The following is a 22270-nucleotide window of genomic DNA, read 5'->3' on the forward strand; positions in this document are numbered from 1 at the left end:
AGAGAGAAACTTACAAAGTACTAATACGGAGATCTGAAAACAGTGACATCAAGTGTCAAGTGAAGGAGCTCTAGAAGATGCCGCTGCACGCTGCCCTGTCTTGGGGTGCCGCCTGTCCTCCCTGCAGGACACCAAGAGGCCCCTATCCTGAAGCTGTGTCCGCAGTCCTTGAGCCTGGCCTCCCGAGCTCGCTCCCCTCTCTCTCTGAGAACTTGGAATCTGAACAGGGAGAGTCAGAAGCTGAGTCACTTTCTGCTTTCTCAGCTTTACTGAGATATAATTCACATACCAAACAGTACACCTGCTGAAATGTACAATTCAGTGATTGTTAGGATATTCACAGAGTTGTGCGATCACCAGTACAGTCAATTTTAGAACATATCATCACCCCAAAAAGGAACCTGGATCCACTGGAGCTCAGGCACTTTTATGGCTCAAGTTCAGGGTGGTGTTTCTCAAAGTATGGTCCTAGGACCACTTACACCTGAATCACTGAGGGGGCTTTTAAAAATGCCCATCTGCCAAACATGGTTGATCCCACCTGTAATCCCAGGTACTGGGGAGGCTGGGGGAGGAAGATTGCTTGAGGTCAGGAGTTCAAGACGAGCCTGGGAAATGTAGTGAGAATGTACCTCTATAAAACATTTAAAAAAATTAGCCAGGCGTGGTGGTGCATGCCTGTTGGCCCAGCTACATGGGAGGCTGAGGCAGGAGGATCACTTTAGCCCAGGAGCTCAGCCTAGGCATACAGCAAGACCCTGTCTCAAAATAAAACAAATAGATTATTTTAAAAATGCTGATTTTGTGATCCTATTTCAACCTACTGTGTAATCTCGGCTCACTGCAACCTCCGCCTCCTGGGTTCAAGCGATTCTCCTGCCTCAGCCTCCTAAGTAGCTGAGATTGCAGGTGCCCACCACCACGCCCGGCTAATTTTTGTACTTTTAGTAGATATGGGGTTTTGCCATGTTGGCCAGGCTGGTCTCAAACTCCTGACCTCAGGTGATCTGCCTGACTCCGCCTCCCAAAGTGCTGGGATATAGGCATGAGCCACAGTGCCCGGCCCTTGGAATATTATTTTTAATGCAGCAAATAAAACATGTAAGACTACAAAGAAAACCAATTACACTAAAATACAGCTGGCAAAATATTTTTTCCATGCATTTGTGATACTGTAATCTATTGCTTCTTTGTGAATGCATTAACAGCTCTAGCAATCAGCTTAGTAACTGCTGTGCTTTTAAAGGAAGAAGAACACAAAGAATCTTCTGAAATATCTTTCACATCTGAAATGTGATGTGAACATATTTGTTGATTTCTTTTGGTGACAAACTCCCAGCTACTGCTACTGCTACTGCTACTGTAGCTTTTTGCCTGTAATTCATCGAGTGAAAGGTAAATTTCACTCAGACGTTTGTTAAAATAAAGCTGTCATTTCCCTCATCCAAATTCATGTCACTCTGCCAGACCCCCAGGGAGTAGGTGGACTGCAAGTTACAAGGACCCTTGCTAGGGAGGGTCCAGGAATTCCTCCTGCTGGGTCCCGAGAGTGGCCTCATTCTTTCCAACTCAAGCCTGGCTGTACATCTCTTCCATTCCACGAAAAACCCAGCATCCTTCCAACAGTGGCCCTCTTAATTTCTGCTATCTTTAGCTTCTGTTATTTGCCATCAAATAACTTTGTCGCCACCTTCTCAGTGCTTTCTAGAAAGTTTACTATGCGCAGAGGCACTGTTCTGACCTTGTGAGTACTCACTAACTTAATATTCACGGCAACCCAGAGAAGTGACAGTTCTTATCCTCATTTTATAGACAAGGAAACTGCAGCACAGGGATGTTATATTATTGCCCAAGAACGTTGAGCTGGAAGAAGGACGGGCCAGGATTCCATGCCGGGCATCTTGGTTCCAAGGCCTGTGCCCCTCCCCACTGAGCGACACCTCTGTCTTTGCAGTATAGAGAGCACAGTGGACTAAATGTTTGCATCCCCCTGCAAATTCATACACCGAGACCCTAATCCCAATGTGATAGTATTTGGAGGTGCGGCCCTTGGGAGGTAATTAGGTCCCAGAGGACCAATTGCTCAAAAGGCCAGAGAGCTTGTTCTTGCTTTTGCTTTCTGTCACATGAGGACATAATGGGAAGATGAGCTGGTAGTCCCAGCTGCTCAGGAGGCTAAGGTGGGAGAATCGCTTGAGCCTAGGAGTTCAAGGCTGCAGTGAGCTATAACTGCACCACTGCACTCCAGCCTGGGTGACAGAGTGAGACTCCTAAACAAACACACAAAAAGGCCAGGCACGGTGGCTCACACCTGTAATCCCAGCACTCTGGGAGGCCAAGGCAGGCGGATGACCTGAGGTCAGGAGTTCAAGACCAGCCTGGATAACATGGTGAAACCCTGTCTCTACTAAAAATACAAAACTTAGCCAGGTGTGGTGGCAGGTGCCTGTAATCCCAGCTACTCGGGAGGCTGAGGCAGGAGAATCACTTGAACTCGGGAGTGGAGGTTGAAGTGAGCCAAGATCACGCCATTGCATTCCAGCCTGGGCAACAATAGTGAAACTCCATCTCAAAAAAAAGAGAGAGAGAGAGAGAGAGAGAAGATGGTTGTCTGTAACCTGGAAGTGGGTCCTCACTAGAACCCAACCAAGCTGGCACCCTGATCTCAGACGTCCAGCTTTTAGAATTCTGAGAAATAAATGTTGTTTAAGCCCCCAGTCTACGGCACTTTGTAATAGCAGCCTGAGTTGACATAGTACCTCTACTATTATAGTATGATCCCCACCCAGCAAGAATAGAAAATTTATGAACCAATTCAAATACCTAACTGGAAAACCAACACAAAGATATTAGATAGAATGTTCCTGCAGTTTTAGGTCTAAGAACACATATAATATTATAAGGCAGGTCAAAGGAAGACATGTCCTATGGTTCTGGTGAGGAAACGTACCGGAACTATTAATAAGGTAGAAAAGAAATTGCAGAGGAATTCCAGCAGGAACGATTCCGACGGCCGCATCTTCCCGTCGATATTAATCATCTTTGGAACTTCCGGAATGAGGCTTATAGCGGCTTTGAAAAAAGCATCAGCTGCAAGACAGAAGATAAAAGTCAGTGTATTAGAACTCTGGGAAATTCAGTTGGCTTTCTTCTTCACATGGCCTGAAGGCCAGTCCTGAGAGTTAGGTGGAAGTCAGGCCGTGCTGAGGGCAGGTCCTAGCAGAGGGTTTCTGCAAACGATGATGAAGCTGGAGGAAAATCTGCTTGACAGAGCAGTGCTTCAGCTCAGAGAACCTCCGTTAAATTGCCTTTAGGTTATTAAGTGAAAAAGGCAGGTTGCAAATTTTTGTAAAAAGTCTAGAAATGACAGTTGCCTGGGCTAAAGGCTCAACTTGGATTGGTTCGTTGAATTCTCATGTCTACCACGCGAGGAGGGTGCTGTTGACAGGTGTACTTCACAGACGAGAAATAAGGGAAGGAAAGAGAAGCAATTCATCCCGCAACAGTGTCCTGTGTACGTAGGAAGTTCCAGTGTTGGTGGTGGAGCTGCAGCTCAAACCCGCGTCTGTTTGAATCTATTCTAGTGCACACCATTTTTGTTAAATAGCCATCAAAATGTCTGAAGGAACACAGCACACACACACACACACACACACACAGCTTAAAGACTTCTGATGGAGTAACATCAGCTCCATAGAATCGTTTGGGAAATGAACATATTTAAAGAGCTATGAAAAAAATCTGTAAAACAAGGAGACTTCAAAGGGAGCAAGAGAGGAAGAAAAGGAGTGGAGAGAGAATGTGTGTGCGCAACAGGATAGAGATGGGGTGGAAGGGATGAAGGAGAGCAGGAAGGATGGGAGGTGGAGGGGAAGACGGAGAGGGAGAGAAAGTTCCTTCTAAAACTGCCAAGGTATTGACTGTGAGAAAAAGCCTCAAGGTCAAAACAATCAAAACATTGACCTGACAAATGAAATTTTAAACTATCCGACAAGATCAAATGTTTTCATGGTCCAAATGGACTTCCACTCCAAAACGACTTCCAGTGATGCAAAGAGAACACTGTAGGGGTGAACAGCATCCTGAATTAAGACAGGAACACCGGCCAGCACATCAGAGGGGCAAATGCAACAGCAAATGCTCACTTTCCTGGGAAGAAAGGCCTATGTTTAATGAGAAGAGTATGTGTCTGAAGATGGATGGTGGAGTTTTGCCATCTCTTCCTTCTTCAAAGGAGAGGGGGGAGAAAAAGAAACATGTCACAGAAAGACACTCCTTGTAAAGCTTTCTGAGTCAAGTTGCTCTGCTCTGGAAGCTTTCTCGCCTGGCTGTCTCCCAAACCCCAAACTCAAACCCGTTCCATATTTATTAAGCACCAACTGTGAACAGGGTACTGTCATGGGCAGGTGCACAAACAGGTGAAAAAAAGTGAGAGAAAGTGTTGACAACATAAACTGTGGCAATGAGACCAACATGATCATACTAATTAACAACTAGTTTTTTTTTCTTTTCTGTGTGTGTGTTTTTTTTTGTTTTCTGTTTTCCAGACAGGGTCTTGCTCTGTTGCCCAGGCTGAAGTGCAATGGCATGATCTCGACTCACTGCAGCCTCTGCCTCCTGGGCTCCAGCCATCCTCCTACCTCAGTCTCCCCAGTAGCTGGGACTACAGGAGTGCGCCCACCATCCCTGGCTAATTTTTGTATTTTTTGTAGAAATGGGGTTTCACCATGTTGCCCAGGCTGGTCTCAAACTCCTGAGCTCAAGCGATCTGCCTGGCTCGGTCTCCTAAAGTGCTGGGATTACAGGCGTGAGTCACCGCATTGGGCCAACACTTATTTTCTAAACCTGTTACGTATTTTGGTCTATGCATCCACTTATCTCAATTGTTTTGGGGAGCGACATTAAATATGGGGTTTGAGGAAAAGCTACCTGATGTCGGTTCTGATAGAGAAACCTTCCAGAAAGGGTCAGAGCCTGTAGGGTCTTCTATCTTGTGACCACTAGTAAGACATGGCCCAACTGGGCACAGTGGCTCACGCCTGTGATCTCAGCACTTTGGGAGGCTGAGGTGGGTGGATCACTTGAGGTCAAGAGTTTGAGACTAGCCTGGGCAACATGGTGAAACCCTATCTCTACTAAAAACACAAAAATTAGCTTGGCGTGTTGGCACATGCCTGTAATTCCAGCTACTCAGGAGGCTGAGGCAGAAGGATCATTTGAACCTGGAAGTCAAAGGTTGCAGTGAGCTGAGATCATGCCACCACGCTCCAGCCTGGGCAACAGAGCAAGACTCTGTCGCAAAAAAAAAAAAAAAAGAAAAGAAAAAAAAGAAAAAAGACATGGCCCTACTTATGGAACCTACAGGGGCTCCCAGGGCCTATCTTTAAGCAGTTCATTTCCTTAGTCCTCTGGCAGTCCCACAGTGAAGTAAGTATATCATGAAACAAGGTTCTCAGTGGGAATGCAAATTCTTCTCAGAGCAACTTGAAAGACTATTTTTTTTTTTCTATTTATGTGTTTGTTACTGACTGGCCCAGAGAATGTGCCTATTATTATGCCTCATGAAAAAGAGAGCAGCTTTGTCCCCAGAACTTGGCTCCTCTCACCCACCCCGCCCAGTTTCCACTCTAAAGGAGGGAGCTAAAATAAATAGTTATTTAAAGGTTGGGGCATGCGGGGTTCCAAAGCAGATTTTTAGTTCTATCCTCAGAAGACTTGCCCCATATAGAAAATATTGCCTGGAGACCTTCTCAATCTTATCTTGGTAATTAGAAATCAAATCCTACCGCATGTGAGAGCAGTTTATACCTCATAGCTTAAAGTTCAGAATAATCATGTCAACTTCATGTAACACTGTTTTGTAGCTATTAAGAGCCATGGAAGATAATTTAAGATATAGTGGATTTTTTTAAAGACCTACAGAAAAAGGAGAACTCAGATTCCCAGTAGTAAAGAATATTGTCCCCTTTTTGAGTAATACCCCACAAGCACAGATGACCAAGGCAAAAATGGACAAATGGGATCACATCAAGTTAAAAAGCTTCTGCACAGCAAAGGGAACAATCAACAAAGTGAAAAGAGAACCCACAGAATGGGAGAAAATATCTGCAAACTACCCATCTGATAAAGGATTAATAACCAGAACATAAGGAGCTCAAACAACTCTATAGGAAAAAAATCTAATAATCCGATTTTTAAAATGGGCAAAAGATTTGAATAGATGTTTCTCAAAAAAAAAAAAAATGGCAAACAAGCATATGAAAAGGTGCTCAACATCATTGATCAGAAAAATGCAAATGAAAACTATAATGATATATCATCATACCCCGGTTAAAATGGCTTTTATCCAAAAGACAGGCAATGACAAATGCTGGTGAGAATGTGGAGAAAAGGGGACCCCTCACACGCTGCTGGTGCAAATGTTAAGTTAATACAACTACTATGGAGAACAATTTGGAGGTTCCTGAAAAAACTAAAAATAGAGCTACCATATGATCCAGCAATCCCACTGCTGGATATACACCCAGAGGAAAGGAAATCAGTATATCAAAGAGATATCTGCACTCCTGTTTGTTGCAGCACTGTTCACAACAGCCAAGATTTGGAGGCAATCTAATGTCCATCAACAGACAAATAGATAAAGAAAATGTGGTACATATACATAATGGAGTACTATGCAGCCATAAAAAAGGAGATTCTGTCATTTGCAACAACATGGGTGAAACTGGAGGACATTATGTTAAGTGAATTAAACCAGGCACAGGAAGGCAAACTTTGCATGTTCTCACTAATTTGTGGGAGCTTAAAATAAAAACAGTTGAGCCCATGGAGACAGAGAGTAGAAAGATGGTTACCAGAGGCTGGGAAGGGTAGTGGTGGTGCATGGTGGGAAGTGGGAATGGTTACTGCGTACAAAATAAAAATAGTTAGAATGAATGAATAAGACCTAGTATTTGATAGCACAACACGGTGACTCTAGTCAATAATTTAATTGTACATTTAAAAATAACTGAAAGAATATAACTGAATTGTTTGTAGCACAAAGGATAAATGCTTGAGGGGATGGATACCCCATTCTCTAGGATGAAATTATTATACACTGCCTGCCTGAATCAAAACATCTCATGTACCTTGTAAAGATATATACTTACTATGTACCCACACACATTTTTTTGAAAAGGAAAAAATATATATTGTCCTGGTTCCACTAGAGAAAGGGAAAAGCAGCAAGTACATGGACTAGGTTTCCTCCACCCAAGTCCTCTGGGGTTCTTTTTTTTTTTTTTTTTTTTTTTTTTTTTTTTTTTTTTTTGAGATGAACTCTGTCGCCCAGGCTGGAATGCAGTGGTGTGATCTCAGCTCATTGCAGCCTCTGCCTCCCAGGTTCAAGAGATTCTCCTGCCTCAGCCTCCCGAGTAGCTGAGACTACAGGCACGTGCCACCATGCCAGGCTAATTTTTGTATTTTTAGTACAGACGGGGTTTCACCATGTTGGGCAGGATGGTCTTGAACTCCAGGCCTCAGGTGATCCGGCTGCCTCGGCCTCCCAAAGTGCTGGGATTACAGGCGTGAGCCACCGTGCCCAGCTGGGACATCCATGTTTCTTTTCCATATCCCCCCGCTTTTTTTTTTTTGCTTATATTTTCAATATCTCAGAACAATCATTGCATATCCTATCTTCAAGGCAAAACCCAAACCAGAAAAACCCCACTCAGGCCTTGCTGACCCCAACACTACAGTTCACTGTATTTGAGACCCCTTTTCCTTGGGTAGGCACTTCACTTTTTCAAGCAGCATTCTATCATTCTTTCCACACAGCAATTGATGCGTCTCACAGCACTGCTCTCTGCCAGGCAGAGAGCAAACACAGCCACCATCCCCATATTCATAGTAAGAGAAACTCCAGAAACACAGCCACCATCCCCATATTCGTAGTAAGAGAAACTCCAGAAACACAGGCACAGTCCCCATATTCGTAGTAAGAGAAACTGCATAAACACAGCCACCGTTCCCATATTTGTAAGAGCACTGTGGTACCGCTGGAGTGCTCTGTTGTAAGAATTGTTGGGGTCCTTGCTAAAAATACGGGGACAGGCTACCTCATCATTTTGTATATATGATGAGTAAAAGCCAGGGATGCTCATTGGCAAATATCACATTTGACATTTTCCATCTGAAGTTTCAGGCTCTCTTGTTCTTAACCTGAGTGATTTCAAATGGTCTGTGGATCACTGAAAGAACATGATATTCGGGAAACTTCTGCAAGGACAGGAAAAAATCAAACACTCAGAACACAAAGCCACTAAAACCCCACAGATGGACTCCAAAATATATGTCACAAGCAAATAGCTATGGGAAAGGGTGAGATGCAGACAGAAGCTGCAAATAAGGGCTTAGTTGAAGATGCGAGGTAAACTGTATGTTTTGATTATTCATGCTGCCTAGCTACTATCAAGGATTGGCTCAATTGTTCCCTTTGGATGAAGATATCTATCTTTATATCAACTCTAAGATCATTTGAAGAAAAAGTGAAAACAGCCTAAAGTTCCAAAATGTAAAAAAAAAAAAAAAAAAAAGACAAGAAATTATTTCACTGCTGCACCAAGCAAGTAATATAGCTAATAAAGAGAATAAGGCAGATCTATATGTTTTGGGGTATATTTGAGGTATAAAGATATCTATGACATAGAAAATACAAAAAATCGGAGGGGTGGCGGGGGAAAAAAAGAAAAAAAAGGACAAAAAATCATATAGCTGTATACGTGTCAGCCTATCTTTGCAAAGGAAAAAAAGTATACAAACTTATGTAGATGCATAGAAAGGTCAGGCAAGATAAATGCCAAACTATTAGGTGTAATACTGGAGTGGTAGATGAGGATGGACACCAAATTTTTCACTTACTGATAGATTACTGTCTTGGAATTTTAATTGAAATTTATTATTATTATTATTATTATTATTATTATTATTATTGAGACTTTGCTCTTGTTGCCCAGGCTGGAGTGCAAAGGCGCAATCTTGGCTCACCACAACCTCCACCTCCTGGGTTCAAGCGATTCTCCTGCCTCAGCCTCCCGAATAGCTGGGATTATAGGCATGAGGCACCATGCCCGGCTAATATTTTGTATTTTTAGTAGAGACGGGGTTTCTCCATGTTGGTCAGGCTGATCTCGAACTCCTGACCTCAGGTGACCCGCCTCGGCCTCCCAAAGTGCTGGGATTACAGCCATGAGCCACCGTGCCTGGCTTATTATTATTATTATTATTATTATTATATATTTTTGAGGCAGAGTCTTGCTCTGTCACCCAGGTTAAAGTGCAGTGGTGTGATCTCGGCTCACTGCAACCTCTGCCTCCTGGGTTCCAGCAATTCTCCCGCCTCACCCTCTCGAGTAAATGGGATTACAGGCGTCTGCTGTCATGGCCTTGTAGGAGCTCGGTTAGGGTAGTGGGAGAAATTGTAAGAGAAAATTATAGGAAAAATGCAAGCCTTCTTGGAAGGCAGGAAGGTTTTACAAAAGCTTTAGGAAAGGGCTGTGGCTGAAGGCAGTCTAATCCTCTTTACCTTGAGTTGATAGCAAAAGAGCAAATAAGTGAATGTGGGGGAGTCTATCCAAATAGCTTGTTTACTCATGCGGTCCTAAGACCGACCTTTGATCATCTGTGGGTGTGTGAGTGCTCTCTACTCAGGAGGTCGGCAATGTTAATTACCCTCCAGCGGTGTTTACTTGAGACTTTTGTCATTTAATCTGTACTAAATAAATGCAAACTTGGCCAGCGAACTTTGCCGGATTATTGAGGCCAATGCTGTGGACTCAGGCAGCAGAGCCCCTTAGCCGTGCTGACAGGCAAAATATCTGTGTCAGTCTTTCATCCATCACTGGGTCAGGGTCTGCAGGTCAGACCCAGCATGCCTGGCTAAGTTTTGTATTTTTAGTAGAGATGGCGTTTCACCATGTTGGCCAGGCAGGTCTCGAACTCCTGACCTCAGGTGATCTGCCTGCCTCTGCCTCCCAAAGTGCGAGGATTACAGGCATGAGCCACCGTGCCTGGCCTATTTTTATTATTATTTTTTGAGATAGGGTCTTGCTCTGCTGCCCAGGCTAGATTGCAGTGGTACCGCCATAGCTCACTCCTGCCTCGACCTCCTGGGCTCGAGCAACCCACCCACTTCCGCCTCCCAAGTGGCTGGGACTACAGGCGTGCACCATCATGCCTGGCGAATTTTTTATTTTCAGCTTTTTTTTATTCATATTTTGTACAGACGGGGGTCTCACTATGTTGCCCGGGCTTAAATTTCTAAAAATATTTTTTCTTGAACATACAAAGGCAATACAAGTTTGCTGTAAAGTGTTCAGTCCTAGAAATGTATAAAACAGAAGGATGGCGAAACAATGTACTCCCTTCCTATTTAACCAGAGTAGGACAAGGTGGAGATGGGAGTGGGGACAGGGCCACACACTGCATGGACTCTAATGCTCCTGCTGTTTAAGGGGCGGCCACCCCAGTTCCCTGTATAGTCAACTTGCAAGGGTTCTTCTTCTCAAGGCTTTAAAAAGCTCCATACTGCTCTAGGGCCTCTTCAAACTCCTGTAGATAATTCAGGGGCAGTAACCTCCCACAGGCACGTCCACCTGAGGAACCCCACTGGCATCTGTCGTGTGCACTGAGGCTCTGAATACACCCCTCTGTCTGAACAATGGAGTTCAACATTCTAAGAGGCTAAAATACCAATTGGACAACTGTCAGAGAGCTTCAACACGCTCAGAATTAAGATGCAGGTTATTTATTGTCTGCCAGAGCAAAAACTTGCAAAGAGTTCATATATTTTTCAACAGGAGTTTGGAGGAGGAAAAAAATAGAGGGAGGCCGTTTGAAGAAATAATTTGTAGCACTTCCAAAAAATAAAAAAAAGAAGAAACAGAATACCAAACAGCCATTACAAAGAGGGTATTGATTGACGCCAAGATTTACTGAGAAGCCAAAAAAGGCTTATGAAAAACACTGTAGAAGACATAATTCCATTTATTTCTAAGGGGGAAAAGGAATGACATATATATAGGAGAATATAGATAAATGGAGAGGGAAGGAGAAAGGCAAGTAGAATAGAGAGGCTGAGAGCATATAAGAATAATGAATATTTTAAAATGGATATATAAAAGAAAAAAAATCAAGATGTCCATACTGTTAACAACAGCAGATTTGGGGGTAGGGTGGGAAGATACAGCATATTATTGGAGACTTTTATCTCGGGGCTTTTTACTTTTTAAGAGTCCTACATTTCTGTATTGTTGGAAGTTTTTCAGATGAGCATTCTGAATTTTTATAGCAAAAGTCATTAAGATTTAAAATACAGATTGCCTAGATTTTCAACTGGATACAGGACAATCTCACCAAACACCCTCAATACATGATAAAAGGAATTCAGACTTAACTAGGACCTACAGGAGCAAATTCAACCTTTCCTATCCTTGGCATTGGTGATATGGAAAATGAGTCAATACATGAATCGTAAGCAACAGTCTAGAAGTGATAACCCAACCCACCTTCAAAGTCGGTGTTTTGCTTTTTTTTCAATAATGCATTAGGTCAGTGCTAATGGAAATCTTTACCACTCGTCAGTCATAAACTCCTGAGGCTAAACAAGACCTCAAAGGTAACTCAATTCACTCCTAGATCTTCAATCCATCACATGCCCTCCTAGGTAACTCAGACTGATGGCTGTCCTAGTCCAGGAAAATCGAAGAATAGAAAAACCATAATTTCTTCTTTCTTTTTTTTTTTTTTTTTGAGACAGGGTCATGCTGTGTTGCCCAGGCTGCAGTGCAGTGGTGCAATCATGGCTCAGTGCAACCTCCGCCTCCCAGGTTCAAACAATTCTCATGCCTTGTTAACCTCCCGGGTAGCTGGGACTACAGGCGCACACCACCACGCCTTGCTAATTTTTGTATTTTTAGTAGACACAGGGTTTTGTCATGTTGGCCGGGCTGGTCTCTAACTCCTAGCCTCAAGTGATCTGCTGTGTGGGCCTCCCAAAGTGCTGAGATTATAGGCGTGAGCCACCGTGCCCAGTCAAAAATCATAAGTTCTTAAGACAAGATGTTCCAGGGGGTTGAAGACTCCCATCTCTTGAATATGTATTAGTAAAGTAGGGTTCTGGCTATAAAAATCATCACTCTCTCTCAAGGTATACAAACCCCACTGCCAAACATCTTTACCCATCTTCAACATTTTCTATCTCTGTATGAGTTTAGGTTTTGATTGACAATATCAATATCATGGAAACTACCATAGAAAATGCAACATCCAGACATATCTTCTTGCTGAAAACTGTCTGCTGCAATGAAGATGTGCTGTCACCAAGTGATGGGATGCCTTTGGTCTCAATGGCCAAGTTATCCACAGGCAAGTCACTGATAGAGATTTACCACTATCTATTACTAGCCTGTGTTTTTGCAATAGAGCTTGTTATTCCAACAGTTAAGTTTGAGGACTTATGGGCCACTATTTTGATATGTACACAGAGCGAGATGTAAAGAAATATGAATCTCCAGGAACAATTAAATACCTTATACGCTAATGCTTAATTGCTACCAAAGACGGCCTAATCTAACTTTGATTTTGCCACCTAGTTTATGCAGAATTTTGCCACCTGGTTTATGCCTTTTAAGTTCATTCTGAATATCAACACTTAATGTGAAAAATCCACTCAGAACATATAAATTCCTTCTTAGCTTTGGTAGTACCATCAGAAGGCTCCTGCACTCTCTCCCTCCCTCTTTTATCTCTGAACTGTCACGGGCTCTCTCACTGAGCCAAGCACGCTCAGCCCATGTGTTACCTAACTCCTGCCTCTGAGATACTACAGGATGACATACCTTTCTCTCATCCCTGCAGTAGCTCATGTGAGGTTGTGTATTGTCTCTGTGAATATTAGGCTTAGATTTCCCTGAGCAGAAAGGATTAGGTATTCCTTATCTTAATTTTGGTTCTTTGTTTCCTAAATTAGTTTATCTAATGCTCAGTCTGTAATAATTGAACTCTAGCAACCACATGCACTTGGGATTAGAAATGCAGCCCTGTGTTATGATATAGAAGAACTAACCTAATATAGAGAGGCACAGTGGTTAAGTAGAGATAAGGTCACTTATTAGCTGGATGCTCCTGGGCACGGCCTGAGCCTCAGTTTCCCCATCTGCAAAATAAAGAGAAACCACCTACCTAATAATATGTACTGAATAAAACTATTTTGCCAGGAATTCAGATCTCTCAATGATTAGGCCCCCAACTATCACCTTAATTTGATCTCTTCCTCATTCCTTCCAGATGTACTGTTTTCTTAGCCTCCAGGCCTCAACCTAGAATGCCATACACCTTAATTCAGTATAACAAGATACTCCCTGACCTTCCAGGCTCCTCAATGCCACCTTTTTTTTTCTTCTTCTTCTTCTTCTTTCAGGTCAAGGGTTAATTCTCTCTGCTCTAAAATTCCCAAGCATATTTTATGTCCATACTGCATGACTTTCATCCCGTGCCGCCTAATGTAATAACTGTAAACAGATTTGCTCTCCCTGAATGGCCCGTAGTCTCTTTTTCTTGTTTTGTTTTGAGACATGGTGTCACTCTGTTGCCCAGGCTGGAGTACAGTGGTGCGATCTTGGCTCACTGCAACCTCTGCCTCCCAGGCTCAAGCGATTCTCCTGCCTCAGCCTCTCAAGTAGCTGGGATTACAGGTGTGCGCCACTACCACTGGCTACTTTTCATAGTTTTAGTTAGAGACAAGGTTTCATCATGTTGCCCAGGCTGGTCTTGAACTCCTGACCTCAAATGATCCACTCACCTTGGCCTCCCAAAGTGCTGGGATTACAGGTGTGAGCCACCACGCCCAGCCCAGCCCATAGTCTCTTTAAGTGTATTCCTGTTGCCCATACGATGCTTGGCACAGTGGGCCACATGTAAAAGATGACCAAAAAATACTGACAGGAGGAAACAAACTGCAGGTTATAATTTAACTATTATAAGGGTCCCAGAGATCGTCAGGAGGAGACTTGCCCGTGCCCTTTTTCTGTGGGTTCCATGAGCAGCTGCCATCCAACCCAGCCCTGACACTCCCTAAGGTGGATGGATCATGTGTGGACAGATGTGAATGTGGGCGACAAGCTTGATAACATCTGCCCTGCTGTGAATTGTTCCAACTAAAATAACCTACTTTGTCTGCATTCACCAAAGAGGCCTCAGGGTTGGAGAAAACAATCAAATCAGACATTCTGCAGAGGATGTTCTGTTAACTAAACCAGTAAATATGAACTTAAACATAAATCACCAAGACCTGGTAAGTGAGTGAAAATCATTTTTCTCCTTCACAAGCCATTCTTGACTCTCCAGGAAGAGGAAATGCAAAATAATTTTTCTCTCCCACATCATGACCCTGGCTATTTCCATTAGCCATTACAGTTTGTGGTAGCCAGGGGCTCCACATACAGGTTGAACATCCCCAATCTGAAATCCAAAATGCTCCAAAATCTCAAACTTTCTGAGTAAACCAGACAGAGAGGACCTCATGGAGCTGATGCGCTTACAGGGGGAAAAGCAGACAGCTACTTACATATTTACTTGTTAAATAAAAGTGATAAGTATAATGGAGGAAAAGCACAGGTGAGTGGATAATACATTGACCAGGATGACCCGACCTAACTTTTTGTTTATCTGCAAAAATGGGAAGGCCAAGGATGGTTTTCCTAAAGACCTGACATATGAACCCGGCTCTGAAGGATGACAATGCAAAAAACAAAAGAAAGTAAGTTTTGAAAGAAAAGGGGAGATCCCTACAGAAGGTGGGAAAAGCATTATTATTAATGATAATAAAAAATCATTCTTGGCTGGGCACGGTGGCTCATGCCTGTAATTCCAGCACTTTGGGAGGCTGAGGCAGGTGGATCACCAGAGGTCAGCAGTTTGAGACCAGCCTGGCCAACATGGTAAAACTCCATCTCTACTAAAAATGTAAAAATTAGCCGGATGTGGTGGTGCACGCCTGTAGTCCCAGCTATTTGGGAGGCTGAGGCAGGAGAATCACTTGAACTTGGGAAACAGAGGTTGCAGTGAGCAGAGATCACGCCACTGCAGTCCAGCCCGGACGACGGAGCAAGACTCTGTCTCAAAAAAAAAAAAAAATTATTTTGACCACTGTTTCTCTTTAATTGTTCTTTCTATCTTGTTTCAGTTTTGGAGGAACCATAATTCTTTTTAGCATAATTCATCAGTTTGTCTCAAATCAAAGATCTGGTTTCCTACAGATTCCCCAATGCTTTGCATATGAAAAATAATCTGGCTTTCAAACTATAAAACCAAACAGCTATCAATGTACTGTATATAGTTAGCTCCTAAAACCCATGGCATACTTTCATCATTTGAGAGACGTTTATAAACTAAGATAATATTTACTGAGCAGCTACTATGTGCCAGTGGGCCAAGTGCTCTAAGGCCATTTTCTCATTCAACACTCAACAGATAGGCACCACTGTCATCATCTCCACTTTACAGATGGGGAACCCAGGACAGAAAGGCTGAGTCGTCCAACAGCACCTGGCTTGTAGGTGGCAGAGTCAGGACTGGGACCAATACAAGCAGAAGACTTGAAAGTCCATACTAATTAGGGCCTCATCCCAACATTCTGCTGCTGGCCAAATACATCATGTAATTCCACATCTCCATGCCTTTGCTCAGGCCATTTACTCTACCAGGAATGCTAATCCTTCCTTCTTCCCTTCCCACGTCCTCATAAACACATGTTCTTCTTCTAAAACCCACCTTAAACATACTTCCATTGTGAAATGCCGCCCTTTTCTTTTCTCTTTTTCTTTTTTTTTGAGACAGAGTCTCACTTTGTCGCCCAGGCTGGAGTGCAGTAGTGAGATCCTGGCTCACTGCAACCTCTGCCTCCTGGGCTCAAGTGATTCTCATGCCTCAGCCTCCTGAATAGCTGGAATTACAGGAACGCGCCACCACAACTGCCTAACTTTTAAAATTTTTAGTAGATACCGGGTTTCACCATGTTGGCCAGGCTGGTCTCGAACTCCTGACCTCAAGTGAGCCACCCACCTCAGCCTCCCAAAGTGCTGGGATTACGGGCATGAGCCACCACGCCTGGCCTGCAAAACACCCACCTTTTCTAGATTATAAACTGTAAAGATAAAGAAACAAAGGTAAAAATAAAGGAAAAAAGAGCCTGCTCTTGCTGTGGCCTGGTAATAATTTTCTAGAAAGAGCCACTGACAAACAAGGGCAAGAAGTTACCTAGAGAAGGGACTGAAAGAAAAGAGAAACAGGCATTGCTAGGCCATCTCCAGTTGCAAAGCACCTGATCGACCAAATCTCTGGCTTGCAAGTCCTTCATTTCTCCTACATACTCTGGGATGGTGGGCACGAGCATGTGCACCAAATCCCTGCACAATCCAGACTATGTGCAGCTCTAGTGTGTATAAAGGAACAGAACCAGGCCTCCCCTGCAACAAGCCTTCATCAGCTTCCTGCACCAGCCTGCCTGAGAGTTCAACAGGAGTTTACTTGTCGGGATGGACCCAGCCTTGGGAAAGCCACAGCCTGCTAAAGAAGATACAACCAAGGCCGGATTAAGGGAGGCAAGAAAAAGAACTGGAGGGACGGGGACGCTTTATAACCAGCTGCAAGGGGAAGATGTTTAGGGAGGCAAACAAAAGCAGCGCATTTCCATGAGCTTCATTTAATTTATATTTAGCCTTCTCATTCTCAGTAATTGAATGCATTATTTATTTTGGCCAGCAATTGCTGCCTGTGGCTTTCAGGAGAAAAATAATAGGCTTTTAAGGTTTAGCGCCACAGCAGTTAGAGACTTGAGTAAAAATCATCGATAAATTATTAAACATGAAGCGGACTCCACATTCCGGCTCTCCTGCAATAGCTGAAAGTGACAGAGGAGGCAGACGAGGAGCTCAGAGTCCTGACACGGAGGGTGCTGTCTTTATCCATGCACAGTGTATGGGGCTGTTCTTACACCAACTGTCCCTCGGTGGGGACGGAGGATGTTATAGGAAGCGCAACAGGGAGAAATGACTCACAGCTCTCCTTTAACACTTCTTGGGAGCACCAAATCTTTGATAAGGGGGATAACTTTATCCAGGCAGAGAATTTTTGTTTTGCTTTTTCAAAAAAAATTACCATGAAGCCCTATATGGGATCTAATCATAAATTTCCCGAGATCCACAACATTCAAATCCATGGTCCTGATCTTATAACATTGGAAGAAGAAAGATCTAGGCTTCCAAAGCCTCCATGCAGGTTCTGGTAAGTGGTGTCAGAGGTTTGGTATCTGCAGCTCACAACTGGTTCCTATTATTGCAGGTAAAACCAACTCAGGTGTGCCTACCTAGGTCCACCATTCCTGAGCTTTTAAAGAAGGAACCCATTTATAAGCAGATTTAAAATTTCTAATATCCAAGAAAGAGTCTTCTAATTTTCATCCTGTGCATCACTGGGTTTTTGGTGGTGACTGTTAATTTTTGTTTCTCACTAACCCATTGTTCTTTTTTTTGAGACAGTCTTACTGTGTTGCTCAGGTGGTGCGATCTCGGCTCACTACAACCTCCACCTCCCAGGTTCAAGCGACTGTTGTGCCTCAGCCTCCCGATAACCCATCATTCTAACCAAAGCAAGCAGTAGGAGAAAGTTCCATGTTGACCTACACACAATGAAGACACATGCCTGTCCTAGCGGGGAGAGGGGGTATCACAGACAATAAGCAAGTAAACAAACATAGTAAGAAAGCATCGGATTGTGGAATGTGCAACGATGATAATGAGGATGATGCTGCAGAGGTGACAGAGTGGGGCGGGGTGGCCAGCAGAGGCCTCCATAAAGAGCTGTGGCTTGTTCTCACCATCTGCCTTGTCATTAAAAAAAAATACAACTATCTGGGGAAAAATCATTGTAGAAAGAGGGAACAAACCCACAAAGGCTCTGAACTGGGAGACCACTGACTATGTTCAAAGGACAAAAGCAGGCCTGTGTGGCTAAAGCAAATGGGAGATGAGGATGCAGGCAGTTGAGGATGGAGGTGGGCAGGCACCAGCTCACAGGGGAACTCGAGAAGCAAGTGTTCAGCTGCACTCAGAAGCTACTGAAGTTCTCCGTGAGTTAAAAGCAAAACCAAGCAGAGTTTTAAAGGTTCCTGGACAGCAACCATGTATGAAGACTTCACTGCCCAGAGTTGCTCCAGTTGAATCAAGACACAGATGATCCCCAGAACTTCTGTGGCAGTGGTTCAAAGAACGGAGGAGTGACCACTCTCCAACTGGCCCAGAATGCCCTACCAAGACAATGGCAACAAGTGGTGAGGCGCCAGCCTTGGCATAATCTGTGCAGTTGTGTCGGGAAAAGAACCACCACTGAACACCTCAGTCCACCTCCTATGGCGCAATGGAAGTGCCCCAGCGTTCCTTTAGGCTTCCCAGTCAATGCAGCGGTGAAGAGGCATAGGCCTTGAGCCAGACAGATCAGGGGCTGAGAGCTGGCTCAGTGACTCAGGAGTGGACCTACCCCAAGCAAGTTAGTTGGCCACTCTCTGCCTCAGTTTACTCACCTGGGCAATGAGGCACCAACCACAGCACCGGCCCCATGTGGCTGCTGGGAGGATGAAATGAGATAACATGTACAAAGGGCTTGCCACATCACAAATGCTTCATAAATGTCACGTAAAGATTTACCCTCTGTGTTATGGCCTGCAGGGTGGGTTCCGTGCTGCTGACCTGCCTGCATGCCCTTGGTGTACACCATTGCAGTAGGTAACCAGGGTGTCCTGCAGCAAACACTGGGGCTTTCCACCTGAGTGCCTTCTCTTGGCTCAAGTATGGAGCAGGCCAGAATGCCAGGGGGTTAATATCTCAGAAGCAGCGCTCTGTCAATGACAGATGAGAATAAAGGGAAAATCACCTGTCTTCCTTGCCCTTCAGGTGGAGAAACACTGGCTGTGTCTGACAAAACCGCCCAGATAGGAACGAGCTTCAGCTGCCCACAGGAACGACCTGTTCGATGGTGCCTGTTTTTCTGGCTGCCTTTCCTTCCCTGTCTCATCTCACATCACCCTTCTGATAGCACTGAGATCACCTTCTCCCAAATAAACGATCCTGAGCATCCTTGCCTAATGGATGGCTTTGGTGCCTAGTATGGAAAGATCCATCTTGGGCAGAAATTTCATCGGTAACAGCAAACTGTAGGGTATTTGTTCTACCACAGATGAGATGGTACTTGTGTGTCTCTGGGGTTTCAAACACACAAACATCAACAACAACAAAGAAACATGAATGTGAAGCAGTCCTCATGTCTCACATTCCCCAGGTGTGCTGAGCTCAGGACATCTGAGCCACACGACCTGATCTGTCCTAGGCAGATTTAAGAAGGTTCTTACAGGAAGACATCTGTGCTCTATGATCTGACTCTATAAATGCATATGTGTCCAGTGCTTCCTAACAGAGAAACAAATTTAAAACTCATCACTTTTTTTTTTTTTTTTTTTTTTTTTAAGACGGAGTCTCGCTCTGTCGCCCAGGCTGGAGTGCAGTGGCCGTATCTCAGCTCACTGCAAGCTCCGCCTCCCGGGTTCACGCCATTCTCCCGCCTCAGCCCCCAGAGTAGCTGGGACTACAGGCGCCTGCCACCTCGCCCGGCTAGTTTTTTTTTTTTTTTGTATTTTTTAGTAGAGACAGGGTTTCACCGTGTTAGCCAGGATGGTCTCGATCTCCTGACCTCGTGATCCGCCCGTCTCGGCCTCCCAAAGTGCTGGGATTACAGGCTTGAGCCACTGCGCCCGGCAACTCATCACTTATTATTCTTTTTTTTCTTTCCTCCTTAAAGGAATCTCTCTTGGTCGAGCGCAGTGGTTCACGCCTGGAACCCCAGCACTTTGGGAGGCTCACTGGAGCCCAGGTGGGGGATGGGAGGAACATTTGAGCTCAGGAGTTCAAGACAAGCCTGGGCAACAAAGCGAAATTTCATCTCTATAAAAAATAAAAATAAAAACATTAGCTGTGTGTGGTGGTATGCGCCTGCAGTCCTAGCTACTCGGGAGGACTGCTTGAGCCCAGGAGTTCGAGGTTACAGGGAACTATGATTGCACTACTACACTCCAGCGTGGGTGACAGAGCGAGACTCTGTCTCTAAAAAAAGAAATCTTTGTCTCTCTCTACACACATATGCACACACCTCAGTCAGTTTTCCTAAACAGCAAGGGACTGCCCGAGATGAGAGAATGATGGACTTACCTTGGGAGAGGCACTGGTTGGCCAAGGCCACCTGACCAGAATGCAGGTAGAGATTGAGACGTGTGAAGATGCCCGCCAGGGAGGGGATGGTGATGAAGCAGTAGGCAACACAGGCCTAGGAGAAGGGAAGAAACATTAACGCTGGCAATGCCACGGTGGCAGAATCATACTCCTGTTTTCATCCCTCATGTATTTCCAAGTAAAGAAACTTACAACAGTGAATCTCCCCATTCTGAGCCCCAATTTTCCCCTCTTGTACAACTCTGCTATGTCTGACGACCCTCAAGGAGGACGGGGGTGTGAGGGGAGTGAGTGATAATGCAGGAAAAACCAATCCTCACCCATCATCATGGGAAGTAAATACGTAGCACCTAACATTGATAAACTGAGAAATAGCTGTTTAAACCAATTACTTAAAAATATGGAGGTAATTAGAAGTAGTTGCTAAAGTTTGAGGTGGCTGACTGAGGAAAAACAAGCAAGGTGACAAAGGGCAGAGCCAGGATGTTTATTTTTTACCATAATCTTTTCTTTTTTTTTGAGATGGAGTCTCGCTCTGTCACCCAGGCTGGACTGCAGTGGCGCGATCTAGGCTCACTGCAAGCTCCGCCTCCCGGGTTCCCGCCATTCTCCTGCCTCAGCCTCCCAAGTCGCTGGGACCACAGGCGCCGCCACCTCGCCTGGCTAATTTTTTGTATTTTTTAGTAGAGACGGGGTTTCACCGTGTTAGCCAGGATGGTCTCGATCTCCTGACCTCGTGATCCGCCCGTCTCGGCCTCCCAAACTGCTGGGATTACAGGTGTGAGCCACCGCGACTAGCACCGTAATCTTTTCAATATAATTTCATGTTTAAAAATACAGACACATATTTATTTATTTTTTACTGATAATTTTTATTTATTTTTCATTATACTTTAAGTTCTAGGGTACATGTGCACAACATGCAGGTTTGTTACGTATGTATACATGTGCCATGTTGGTGTGCTGCACTCATTAACTCATTATTTACATTAGGTTTATCTCCTAATGCTAATAGGTCCCGGTGTGTGATGTTCCCCTTCCTGTGTCCAAGTGATCTCATTGTTCAATTCCCACCTATGAGTGAGAACATGCGGTGTTTGGTTTTCTGTTCTTGCGATAGTTTGCTGAGAATGATGGTTTCCAGCTGCATCCATGTCCCTACAAAGGACATGAACTCATCCTTTTTTATGGCTGCATAGTATTCCATGGTGTATATGTGCCACATTTTCTTTTTTTTTTTTTTTTTTTCTTTTTTTTTTGAGATGGAGTCTCGTTCTGTTTCCCAGGCTGGAGTGCAGTGGCTGGATCTCGGCTCACTGCAAGCTCCGCCTCCTGGGTTTATGCCATTCTCCTGCCTCAGCCTCCCAAGTAGCTGAGACTACAGGCGCCCGCCACCTCGCTCGGCTAGTTTTTTGTATTTTTTAGTAGAGACGGGGTTTCACCGTGTTACCCAGGATAGTCTCGATCTCCTGACCTCGTGATCCGCCCGTCTTGGCCTCCCAAAGTGCTGGGATTACAGGCTTGAGCCACCATGCCCGGCCATGCCACATTTTCTTAATCCAGTCTGTCACTGATGGACATTTGGGTTGATTCCAAGTCTTTGCTATTGTGAATAATGTCACAATAAACACACGTGTGCATGTGTCTTTATAGCAGCATGATTTATAATCCTTTGGGTATATAACCAGTAATGCGATGGCTGGGTCAAATGGTATTTCTAGTTCTAGGTCCTTGAGGAATTGCCACACTGTTTTCCACAGTGGTTGAACTAGTTTACAGTCCCACCAACAGTGTAAAAGTGTTCCTATTTCTCCACATCCTCTCCAGCACCTGCTGTTTCCTGACTTTTTAATGATTGCCATTCTAACTGGTGTGAGATGGTATCTCATTGTGGTTTTGATTTGCATTTCTCTGACGACAAGTGATGATGAGCATTTTTTCATGAAAAAACACAG

General features: G+C 44.3%; 1 protein-coding gene across 2 annotated transcripts in view; it reads right to left on the bottom strand.

The window, feature by feature from the left end:
- Nucleotides 1–22270, bottom strand: part of VPS35L (VPS35 endosomal protein sorting factor like) — a 149758-nt gene that overhangs the window by 30240 nt on the left and 97248 nt on the right. For both annotated transcript variants that reach the window (XM_010388549.2, XM_030925585.1), the window contains 2 exons: nucleotides 20295–20409; nucleotides 2951–3090 (listed from right to left, as the gene is read on the bottom strand). In XM_010388549.2, coding sequence (XP_010386851.2) covers nucleotides 2951–3090; nucleotides 20295–20409 — 255 coding nt within the window. The remainder of the gene's footprint in view (nucleotides 1–2950; nucleotides 3091–20294; nucleotides 20410–22270) is intronic.

This window comes from Rhinopithecus roxellana, chromosome 20 (genome assembly GCF_007565055.1).
Source record: "Rhinopithecus roxellana isolate Shanxi Qingling chromosome 20, ASM756505v1, whole genome shotgun sequence".
In the NCBI taxonomy this organism is placed as follows: domain Eukaryota; kingdom Metazoa; phylum Chordata; class Mammalia; order Primates; family Cercopithecidae; genus Rhinopithecus; species Rhinopithecus roxellana.